This window comes from Cynocephalus volans, chromosome 7 (assembly GCF_027409185.1).
Source record: "Cynocephalus volans isolate mCynVol1 chromosome 7, mCynVol1.pri, whole genome shotgun sequence".
Taxonomy (NCBI): Eukaryota; Metazoa; Chordata; class Mammalia; order Dermoptera; family Cynocephalidae; genus Cynocephalus; species Cynocephalus volans.
This window is the reverse complement of record NC_084466.1, coordinates 65,576,198-65,589,146: the sequence shown is the minus strand read 5'-3', so window position 1 is coordinate 65,589,146 and position 12,949 is coordinate 65,576,198. Positions and strand designations below refer to the sequence as shown.

Below are 12,949 nucleotides of genomic sequence, written 5' to 3'. Positions count from 1 at the left end.
AATATTGTTTGGACATATGCAAACTACCTATACTAAAAAGACAAATTGCTTTCAGCTTGCACAGAAGATGGGGTTTCCGCCTAATATTGTGGATTCTGCTGCAGAAAACATGGTCAAGCTTTATGACCTGTTTTTGAAATATGATGCAACTATGGTAGAAATAAATCCAATGGTAGAAGATTCAGATGGAGCTGGTAAGGTATCTTCTTTTATCAAACATTGATTATGCATTTATCTATCATATATTTACTGAGGAAGTTGAACTCATTCTTATGTTGAAGTTTATTTTATAATAAATAGAATTAATGTGAACAAATGTTAAACAGACCTATTAAGGCAAGCACTTTATATATATATTTATGTATACAAAGAGGTATGTATACATTTATGTATACAAAGAGGTATTAGAGCTACACTGTCCAATAAGGTGGCCATCAGCCACATGTGGCTATTTAAATTAAAATTAATTAAAATTATGTAAAATTTAAAAATTTAGTTCCTCTGTCAGGCTAGTCACATTTCAAGTGCTCAGTAGTCATATGTGGTTATCATATTGGATAGCACACATATAGAACATTTCCATCATTGCAGAAGGTTCTGTTGGGCAGTGCTGGGTTAGAGTATCCAGAGTGGTGGTGAGTAAATAGCTGTATTTTTGGGAAATTAGCCATCTGGGACTTCGTGACTTTCAGGCTTTAGAAACATGATGGATCTTTATTGTGTGAAGGGTATAGTCATATGATAGAGTCATTTTAGTATTTTTAGCCACTGGAGAGATAAGAAAATTAGCTTGTCACTTTGACAGCTCTCCTTTTGCATATGCTTAAAAGGTAAATCAGATTTACATCATTATGCCTTCCATGTATAGTTTTTTTTTTTTTTTTTAATATAAGTTGCTTTATTCTAGTCTAAATTTTTCTTGGTATTTTACATTAACTGCTTCTAGTGCTGTAATTTATTTGATTTTGTTTCAAGTCTCTAGACAGTTTTTTTTTGTTTGTTTTTCTTTTTTTGGTGGCTGGCTGGTATGGGGATCTGAACCCTTAACCTTGGTGTTGTAACACTGTGCTCTAACCAACTGAACTAACTGGCCAGCCCTCTCTGGACAAATCTAATCTTAAGCATTTGTAGATTGTTTTTCACTTTTATACTTCTAATTAGTTATATTCTTTATCATATAGATCAATTTTTGGTTGGCCATTTATATAGTAGTGTAAATAATGAGTAAATTTTCCTGTGATAAAAGAGATAGTTTATAAAACTAAAAATAATTAATTTTTTTGAAGAGTGAGGGCTGATGGATATTTTAAAAATGAAGTGGTCAGTGAAAAATTATCTGTATAAAATGTACTTCTTATATTATTTTCCTGATTATGTAACTTAGGAGAGAACAATTAGCATTGAAAGCAAGATCCCTGAATTCCTTTGTTGTGAAATTCAACAACTGTATTCTGTTGCTAAGGAAATATCTGGTCTCTTAATAACTAAATTTTTTTGTATTCAGGTTTTCTTTTCTTAGTATGCATTTATATATGTTTTGAAGTATTTTATTTTCCTGATTAAGGGCATTGTATATTTACTACAGAAAATTTGCAAAGTGCCGAGAAATATAGGTAGAAAGGAAAAAAGAAATCCTGTAAGCCCAATACGCAGTGCCCTTTTAATGTTTCAGATAGTTCATTTCACCCTTTCGTGTATTTGGGATCATACTGTCTATTCAGTTTGTATCTTTCTCTTTTTAAACTTAAAATTATATAATAAAATTTTTTCATGTTAAATATTTTTTAAAGACAATTTTTAAAACCCATATTTTATTTTATATAAGTCTTTGACTGCAAATCTGATTATACTTCAGATTTTTAGAAGATTTTAGATTTTTAGAAGTAGGATTTTGGGTCAAAGTAATAATATTTTTAATATATGTTTTGATTATTAGGTCAGGATAGTAACATTTTGAGATACATTTTGCCAGGTAGCTTTCTAGAAAAGTTGTTCTGATATGTATTCAAAGTGTCCATTTCATTAAATGGTCTATTTAATAAGTAATAAATATGAATATATGCATATGTATGTGTCTGTGCTATTTCTGTGTGATCATTGTTCTTGTGATTTGATTCTCTAAAATCAGTAATAATAATAATAATAATAATAAAAAAAAGTCCATCTCATTGCATACTTTGCCAGAAGTCAGTGTTATATTCGGTTTAACTGTTATCAAACTGATAATGAGGAAATAGTGTCTTGTTTCATTCTTTGATTCTTTGATTAATAGTGATGTTGAGGATTTTTCATGTTTATTATACATGTTTTCCTTCTATGGGGAATTTTCTGTTGATGTCTTTTGCTACCCCTGTTAACTTCCTGTGGCTGCTGTAACAAATTACTATATATGTAGATGACATAAAACAATAGAAATTCTCTCAGAGTTCTGGAGGTCAGAAGTTTAAAATCAGTATCTTATGAGTTCATGGTGTCAGTAGGGCTCCACTCTCTCTGGAAGCTGAGGGAAGAATCTGTTCCTTTGCCTCTTCCAGCTTCTGGTGGCATTCCTTGGCTTGTGGGCACCTCTTTCCAATCTCTGCCTCTGTGGTCAATTTCCTCTTCCTCTTCTATGTAAATCTAGTCTCCCTCTGCCTCTCTCTTACAAAGACATTTGTGATGTCATTTAGGGCCCATCGAGATAATCCATCTCAAAATTCTTATTAATCACATTTGCAAAATTTTTACTGTGTAAAGTAACATTCACAGGTTCTGTGGATTAAGACCTGTTATGTTTGGGTGGTCATTATTCAGCCTACTATAGTACCCAAAAGAGGATCATGAGTAGCTTTTCTTATCAATTTTATGAGGTCTTGGTTTATTTTTTGAATGTTAATTTATTTACATGGTTCAAAAATCAAAACAATATACAGTGTTGCAGTTTTGCTTTCCGTGGTTCCAGGTACCTGCAGTTTCAGTTACCATGGTAACCAAGGTCCGAAAATATTAAATGGAAAATTCCAGAAATAATTCATATGCTATGAATTGCGTGCTGTTCTGGAGCATGACGAAATCTCGCACCATCCCGTTCTGTCCCTTCCAGGATGTGAATTCTTTGTCCAGCGTATCCATGCTGTATACACTACCCACCTATTAGTCACATAGTAGCCCTCTTGGCTATCAGATCAACTGCGTGGTATTGCAGTGCTTGTTGTTCAAGTAACCTTTATTTTACTGAATGGCTGCAAAGTGCAAGAGTAGTAATGCTGGTGATCTGGATGTGCCAAAGAGAAGTTGTAAAGTGCTTCCTTTAAGTGGAAAGGTGAAAGTTCTCAACTTCATAAGGAACGAAAAAAAATGTGTTGATGTTTCTAACATCTGTGGTAAGTCAAATCTTCTGTCTGTGGAATTGTGAAGAAGGAAAAAGAAATTTGTACATAGTATATATACTGTTTAGTATTATTCGTGGTTTCTGTTTTGGAATGTCTCCTCCGTAGATAAGGAGGAACTACTGTGACAAAGTATATTTCTACCAATCTTATTTATTTACTCTGAAATTTTGCTTTCTCCCCGTTTTCATCTATCCCCATTTCCTCTCTTCTGATTTTTTGGTTTCTTGTTTGTTTTTTTCTCCCCCCCAGTGTTTATTTTGCACGTAAAAACAAATAAAATGTTCTTTACCTCTTTACAGAAGAGATTGCATACTATATATGAGTATATTTTGCATCTTGCTTTATTCACCTAATAATACTCTCCATGTATATTGGCTCTTTATATATTAAGAATGTTAATCTGTCTGATATTTGATGTGAATATTTTTCTGAGTTTGTCTTCTGTTGTTTAATTTTGTTTTATTTTTTGGGACATATTGAAGCATTTTATTTTTGCATGTAGTCAAATTTCATTTTGACTTCCATTACTGTTAAGCTGAGAGATTTTTTTTCCCCATCCCAAGATCAGTAAATATTCATGTTAAATGTGTTCTATTTTTTTTATTGTTTCATTGTTTTAAAAATTTTTAAGTCTTTAATCAATCCAGATTTTACTTTACTTGTTTTTTCCAGTTTTTCTGGTATCATTAAATAAGGTGTCCTTTTCCTGTAGGTTTTTGGTATCCTCTCCCATCATATTAGAGTATCTGATTACATAGATTTGATTATTCTTTTTTGTATCAATAGTTTACTTCTTTATAGGGAAATCCTGCCATTTGGGATAATGTGGATGAACCTGGAGGACGTTATATTAAGTGAAATAAGTCAGACACAGAAAGACAAATACTGCGTGGAATCTAAAAATGTGGAACTCATAGGAACAGAGTAGAAGGGTGATTACTAGCATCAGGAGGGTGGGGGAAATTGGAAGATATTGGTCAAAGAGAACAGACTTTCAGTTATGAGATGAATAAGTTTGGAGACCTAATGTGCAGTATGGTAACTATAGTTAATAATAATGTACACTTGAAATTTGATAAGAGATTAGATCTTAAGTATTTTCACACACAAAAAGTAACTGTGAGGTGACGGGTATATTAACTCGCTTGATTTTGGTAGTCATTTCACAATATATGCATATATCAAAATATCATGTTGTACACCTTAGATATGCACAGTTTTTGTCAATTATACCTCAGTAAAGTTGGAAAAGATAAGCAGAAAAACCCCGAATCTAAAAAACAACAAAAAAAAACCCTTTAAAGAGAAGCAGTTCTTACCTATTTATTCTTTTAAACTTGTGCTACTTAACTCTTTGTGGGTCTTAACTCTTTTGAGAAATGCAGTGACAAGTGCATGGAAGCTAGTAACCCTCACCCAGGGCAGGTGCATAAGTGCTGTCATGAGAGCACATGCACATCACAAACTCCTTGAATCCTCAGTCCTGCTGTTGGTACTTGGATATCAAATTACTAACTCCTATTGCTAGATAACCTTTAAAATCCTTTTGTTAGATTTCAAAACAAATTATGCTGAAGTTTTATTAGAATTGCTTTAATTGTATGTTAGTTGAGAAAAATTAACATCTTCATGGTAGTCAATTTTTCCAACTAGAAACATTATTTTTCCATTTGTATAAGCATTTAATTATATGTTTTTAAATAAGACTCCTCAGTCTCCTTATTTAGGTATTATATTTCTTAGATTTATTTGTAGAGATATGTGAGGGTACTTCAAAAAGTTCATGGAAAGATTTGTGTTATCTTTTTTTTTTTTTTGACCGGTAAGGGGATTGCATCCCTTGGCACGGTGTTGTCCTGCCCCACGTTCAGCCAGTGAGCGCACCGGCCATCCCTATATAGGATCCGAACCTGCGGCCTCTGTGCTCCCAGCACCGCACTCTCCCGAGTGAGCCACGGGCCAGCCCAGTGTTATCTTTTAATACTATTTTTCCACAAACTTTGAAGTACCCTCATATATTTGGTTGCTATTGGGATCTTTTCTGCCATTATATTTTCTTTCTACTAATTTCTAGTATAGAGAGACTGTTGATTTTGTTTATTTGTAGATTTAATTCTATTGCTATATTTATTTTCCTTAGTCTTTAAAAGATATCTCTACTGCATTTCACCTTGCTGCCCATGTTTTGGTTTGTGTTCATTTTCTTCTTTCACAATTTGAATTTTCCCTCACAAAAGAGGCATTCTGAGTATACTTTGGTTTCCTATAGTAAATTTTTTCCAAAAGTGTATATAATTTCCCCTGGCTATTTAACAAAAACACAGTAATTGCTGTATGGCAGGCACTGTTGGAAGCACTTTGCAAATATGAACCCCTTTGTTTCATTTATAACAGTCCTGTGAGGGAGGTACTACTTCTATTCTTATTTTATAGATTGGGAAACCGAATTATGAAGAGATTAGGTGACTTGCCCAGGGACACTTGTCTAGTGGTGGAGATGGGCTGTGAACCCAAAAGCAGTCAACTGCAGAACTTGGTGCTCTTAGCTATAACACAGTTTTATGTCAGGGATGTTTTTGGTAGGGAGTACTATATTGGTGGTGGTGTAATAGGGTGAGATTAGAGGTGCAGGTAATCTTTTAGAAAGCTATAGCGGTAGTCCAAGCAGAAGGTAACAAAGACAGTGGGAATGGAAAAGAGAAGGCTTTATTTTACAGGTGAGTACATACTAAGGCTCTGTTAGCAAATCTACATTTTCACTGTACTTATGTATTTTCAATGGAAACTTTAAACCAATATGGAGTGTAAATTGTAAACATCTATGGAGTGATAGGTTTTGTTCATAAGGTACATATTTCATTTCAAAAATAAGTATTAAAAAATATAGGTATTTGTCTCCTTTTGTACTAAATTGCCATATAACAAAATAGAATATAAATTTGGGAAAATTTCTATAGTATTCTTTAAAATACTAGTCTAAGGACATTTTGAATATGTAAATTTGGAATTATTTCTTTTGTGCAGTTTTTTTAGGAGCATATCTACTACATAGAATGAAGTATGTCTCTTAATTCGTTCTGGTTTAATGGTTTGAATAACTTCAAGATGAATGCTTATAGATTCTATTTCCCAATAATGCTCTGAAAACATAGGATAATATAAAAATAAGTCAGAATAGAATTCCTTAAATAGCTTATCATACCATTGCTATCATTTGGGATCTCTGAGGGGTCTCCCAGTGATTACTCCTCTTCCCTGCAAAGGTTCTAATCAAGGTGGATCTGGCAACTAAATTACAGAATTAGACAGACTTAATCTACCTACTCAAATGCTAAAGTAACAGGGTAGTCCTTTCAGGGGCAGAAGCTGCCCAGGAATAGCAGTTGGAAATATTTAATTTGCTTCCTCTCCTCTGAGAGGAAGTGAGTGTAAAGAGGTGGTGAGAGGCCAGATGTTATACTTAGTGAATCCTTTCAGTGTGAAAGGTAGCATCAGGAGTGGGGAAGATTTGATCACCTCAACATTCGTTAGTGTTTTCTTGAACCATCAAGCCTGTGATGGGTCAGGGTGGACGTGGAGCTCTCAAGGGAGGAGATGTAGCTGTCTGTTTGAGTAGTCCTGCCCTGATTTTGAGGCTACTATTCCAATCCCAACCATTATTCCTTTGGCTAGTCTCCAAGAAGTGCCTGTAGGTAGCTTAGATTTTTGCTCCCAGAAGTTTTATTATTAAAAAAATTTTCTTTCTTTTGTTTTATCTTTTTTTTGGTGGCTGGTGGTACAGGAAACCAAACCCTTGACCTTGGCCATGCTCTAACCAACTGAGCTAAATGGGCAGCCCCTTCTTTAATTTTGTAGTTTTAATTTTACAGGGAAATTGAACAGACAATACAGATAGTTTCAGTACCCTCCCCACTCACATCACAATTTCTCCTTTTACTGACATGTTACATTAGTGTGGTATGTTTGTTATAAATATGAATCAGTATTGATGTATTATTGTCAATTTAATTTTATATTAGGGTTCCCTCTTTGTATTGTATAATTCTATGAGTTTCGCCTAATGCATAATATCATGTATTAACCATTACAGTATGATACAGAATAGTTTTGTTGCCATAAAAATCCTCTCTGCTCTGCCTATTCTTCCCTCTGGCCCCCACCCCCATATCCTGAAATCCTGACAGCCATGGATTTTTTTTTTTTTTTTTTTTTTTATTACTTCAAACATTTTTCATTTCTTTGTGTTGGAAACATTCAAAATCCTCTCTTGTAGCTAATTGAAATTATAGTAAATGGTTAATTACAGTCACCCTACAGTGCTATAGAACACTGGATGTTATCCTCCTATCTAGCTGTACTTTTATATCTATGAACCAAAAGTTTCTAAAATGAGTCAAAATAGTATACTGATATGAGCTGTAAGAAAGTGTCATGCTGAATTCTGAAAATTCATTCTTTTCTATTTCTTTTTTTCTTTTTTTTTTTTAAAAGATGACCAGTAAGGGGATCTTAACCCTTGACTTGGTGTTGTCAGCACCACGCTCACCCAGTGAGCAACCAGCCATCCCTATATGGGATCCGAACCCGCGGCCTTGGTGTTATCAGCACCACGAGTGAGCCATGGGCCGGCCCCATACTTTTCTATTTCTGACACTAGATTATGCCCTGTCATGTCTAATGGAATATCAGAGGTGCTGCAGTGAGATTGAATTATATCATTAAGATACTCTAATAGTAAACTGTATAAAGACAGTCTTGGAATTTAACGTCCAAATATGATAAAGTCCAAAGGACCTTGAGAACTGAATTCCCATGTCAAATTCTCTTCTTTGAGTTAGAGGTACAAAGAAATTAATGTTCTTTCTAATTTCTTGTTTAATTGAATATTAGCTAGAGGGGTTATGAATTCTAGGTAGAGTTGGGATTCTTACAGCTGTGGCAGTTTGGACCGTCTCTCATTGGAATGGGTAGAGTTTCTTCATGGCCTCAGAAATTATATTGTTTGAATTTCAAGTCTCTTATGTGCTTCACTTTTAAAGGAATATGAAATGTTAATATATACAAGTTTAACACAGCTTTGGCTCCTCAGTTACCAGATTTGGAAAAAAAAAAAAAAAGCAAAACCCTCTCCCCAAGGAAAAAAAATGGCCTAGCCATTTCTGTCACTAAGAACAATTATTCCAGGCACAGTTATGTTCCCAGAACCCTGTACTTAGTTTTATCAAAGATTATGGCAGAAACTTAGTGGTGTCTTAGTGAAGGAGGGTAAACAGATACTAGTCTCACCAGCATAGCAGTTGTACTGATTATTTTACCTGTGGATTTAAACTTAGTTGGGAGAAATCTTGAGCAAGAAATTAATTTTGGCACTGTGCGTTTGTGATTTCTACAGGGGAATAAAACTACCGATAATCTCCCCTGTTGAGCACTTTGATTTTGGCAACTCAATATGAACTGAGTATGGACTATGTCTACCCATACTTGCTTGTGAGCAGGTGTTGTCAGTGGCTGTTCCTACTGCCTGTTGTGGAGTTTCTGCCTCCTAGGGATTTTCCATTGGAGAATCACCCTCACTGAACCTACCATGATCCTCTGGGGTCCTTATGAGGCCTCTGGAGTATGGACTAATGCCTTTTGCTAGGTGCTCATCGTGAGCAAGACTCATCAAAAGTGCTCAGTTGTTTCTTAGTTAATGTATAACTTAAATGTAACTATCTAATAATTGACTAAATGTAACTATCCAAAAATAGATCATTATGCTATTCATATGGGAAATAAAAGGATAAGAATTGCCAATATTTTTTCTTCTATTCAACAGCATTAATTTAATATGATAGGTGATTTGCTGAACTAAATCATTGCTTACTTAAAAAAAAATCACTGCTTACTATGAATATGATACTATGTGGCTTTTCCCTTACTCTTGTCTTTTGATACAGAAATGAAATGGTATAAGGAACTCCCATATTTACTTTGCTCAGCATTGCCAGTTGTTTACATTTTGCTGTATTTGTTTTATTCTCTTTCTGCATGCTCTTTGTGTGCATTCACATGTGTGTGTATATAAACATATTTTTTTGGAACCATTTGAGAGTAAGCAAGAGACTTTGTTCTCCTTTGCCCCTAAATATTTCAGTGTCTGAAAACAAGAACATTCTCTTATATAACCTGAGTACATTTATCAAAATCAGGAGATTTAATATTGATAAAATATTATTATTTAATCCACAATCCATCAGTACATATTCAAATGTAGACAGGTATTCCAGTAATGTTCTTTATACCTTTTCCCCCAGACCGGGATCCTAGTCCAGGATTACAGAATAAATTTAGTTCTCACATTCTTTTATCTGGAACTGTTCCTCAAGTTTACTTTGTTTCTTGACCTTGACTTTTTTTTTTTTTTTAAGAGAAGGAGCCATATGTTTTGGTGTCCAGCCTAAGGCTCTGGGGGGGAAGGTAAGCGCACACAGCCCAGCAGGCACCGAGGTGAGCTGAGACTTACACAGCACTAGGGGCTTAGTCTACAGCCACGGAAAGCTAGAACAGGAGCCAAGGTGGTGTAATATAGATTTTGTAGAATGCTCTTCAGTTTGTGTTTCTCTGTCTGACTTTTCCTCCTTGTATTTTTGTTCTTCGTAGTACATATCAGTAGATACATTATGTTGGTTTGTTTTAGTATTGATAATGTTAACTTGGATCACTCGGTTAAGGTAGCGTCCACCAGATTTCTCCACTGTATAATCATTATTTTTACCATTATAAATATTAGGAAATTTGTAAGAAAATATTTTGAGACTGTGTTCCTCATCAAAACTTTACTTATTAATTTTGGTAGCTCATGACTTTCTAACTCCATCATTCCCTCTGTATTTACTAGTTGGCATTGTATTGTAATGAATAGCTTTCCTTTCTTCCCCATTGTTTATTCATTTATTTGTTTGTATCAGAATGGACTCTTTGATTCTCATTTTAGTCAGTGAATTATGATCTGTTTTTATCATTATTTTGTTACTCAGAGTGTCCCAGATTTGACCAGTAGAGGCCCCTTTCAAGATGGCTCCTGGGCCTCTTTTTTTTTTTTTTTTTAAACTTTTAATTTTGAAATAAATATATGGTTGACTCTTTAACAACATGGGTTTGAACTGCAAGAGTCCACTTATACATGGATTTTTTAAAAATAAATATGTAAATGTATTTTTTCTGCCTTATGATTTTCTTAATAATGTTTTCTCTAGTTTACTTTATTGTAGGAATACAGTGTATAATACCTACAATATACAAAATATGTATTAATCGACTATTTATATTATCAGTAAGGCTTCTGGTCAGCAGTAGTATATTATTATTTAAGTGTTTGGGGAGTCAAAAGCTACACATGGATTTTTGACTGGGAGGTGGGTTGGCACTCCTAACTCCCATGATGTTCAGGGATCAAGTTATAGGAAGTTGCAAAAGTAGTACAGAGTCTTGTGTTCCCTTCACCCAGTGGTGATATCTCATATAGTTGTATATATCCAAATGGTTAATTGACTTTGTTATATTACTGTTAACCAGACTAAATACATTATTCAGTTTTCACCATTTTTTTAAGCTTGCCTTTATTTGTGTGTGTGTATGTATGTATAATTTTATTTAATTTTATGCCATTCTTAGATGTGTGTAATCACCACGACAATCAAGATACAGAACTGTTTCATTACCACAAAAGAGTTCTCTTGTGTACCTCTTTGTATTCATGTCCTCCACCCTATTCTTTCCTAATCCAACTCTGTGCCCTGGAAATCACTAATCTGTTCTTCGTCCTCTATAGTTTTGTCATTTTTGGGAATGTTATATAAGTGCAGTTATACAATATGTAACCTTTTGAGACTGACTTTTTACTACACATAGTATCTTCGAGGTCCATTCAGGTTGTTGCGTGTAATGATAGTTTATTTCCTTTTATTGTTGAGTAGTATTCCAATGTATAGATTTACCTGAATTTCTTCAGACATTCACCTCTTGAAGGATATTTGGGTTTCTAGTATTTTGCTATTACTAATAAGCTGCTATGAACATTTTTGTGTTTTGAGTGACCATAAGTTCTCCCTTTTTTTTTTTTTTTGATATGCTATTATTCTTTGAGTACTTTTTAACTTTTTTTGCTACAAGACGTTCCAGGATTATCTTTTTCTTTCCTTCTCACAGTACAGGAATCAGCCTTTTCTCCAAAGGGTCCTGGTTCTTTTTTGTGGAAAATGTATTTAGGCACCAAGATATGCATACTAACTATGCTTATTGCTATTAGCGTGTCATTGCTTCTAGGGTTTTTCAGCAAATAAACCAAAAAGCGTGTGTGTGAGTGTGCGCATGTGTGCATGTGTTGTGTACATAAAAATACATATATGTTTACGTCTATATTTTAAAACATCACCTAACTTATACTGATACCTCTAATTCCACTACAGTTTCTTAAGGTTCATTCTAGTTATACCATTTTCTATCTTTGTAATTCTCTTATCCAACATTTAGAAACTTGGCTTTTACTATCTTCAATATACAGTCATGTACTGCATAATGACGTTTAGGTCAATGACAGACCACACATATGACAGTGGTCCCATAAGATAGAAGCTGAAAAATTCCTATTGCCTAGCGGTGTTGTAGCCATCATAAAGTTGTAGTGCAGTGCATTACTTGTGTGTTTGTGGTGATGCTGGTGTAAGTAAACCTACTGTGCTGCCAGTTATATAGAAGTATAGCACATACAATTATGTACTGTACATAATACTTGATAATGACTGTTATTGGTTTATATATTTACTATACTATACTTTTTATTGCTATTTTACAGTGTACTTATAAAAAAAAGTTAACTGTAAAACAGCCTCAGGCAGGTCCTTCAGGAAGTATTCCAGAAGAAGGCACTGTTATCACAGGAGATGTCAGCTCCTTGTGTGTTATTGCCCCTGGAGTCCTTCTAGTGTGACAAGATGTAGAGGTGGAAGTCAGTGATATTGATGATTCTGACCCTGTGTGGGCCTAGAGTAATGTATATGTTTGTGTCTTAGTTTTTTGGTTTTTTCCCCTAGTCCTTTTGGTCACCTAGAGTGTGTCTTAGTTTTTAACAAAAAATGTTTAGAAAGTGAAAAAATAAATAAAAATTAAAGATTTTAAAAATAGAAAAAAGCTTATAGAATAAGAATATAAAGAAAGAAAATATTTTTGTATAGCTGTACAATGGTTTTGTGTAGCTAATTGTTATTACAAAAGAGTAAAAAAGTTAAAAAAATTAAAAAGCTTATAAAGCAAAAAAGTATAGTAAGCTAAGGTTAATTAATGAAGAAAGAAAAATATTTTTTTATAAATGTAGTGTAGCCTAGGTGTACAGTGTTGATAAAGTCTGCAGTAGTGTACAGTGAGTGATGTCCTAGCCCTTCACATTTACTCACCACTCACTCGCTGACACACCCAGAGCAACTTCTAGTCTTGCAAGCTCCATTCTTGGTAAGTGCCCTGTATAGGAGTACCATTTAAAAAAAATCTTTTATTTTATTTTAAATTTATTTTTTGCAGCTGGCTGGTACAGGGATTTA

At 34.1% G+C, this 12,949-nt stretch overlaps 1 protein-coding gene across 1 annotated transcript in view; it reads left to right on the top strand.

Moving 5' to 3' along the window:
- Positions 1 to 12,949, top strand: part of SUCLA2 (succinate-CoA ligase ADP-forming subunit beta) — a 54,345-nt gene that overhangs the window by 27,192 nt on the left and 14,204 nt on the right. Inside the window, exon 6 of the mRNA XM_063102566.1 lies at positions 56 to 194. Within this exon, the coding sequence (XP_062958636.1) occupies positions 56 to 194 (139 nt within the window). The remainder of the gene's footprint in view (positions 1 to 55; positions 195 to 12,949) is intronic.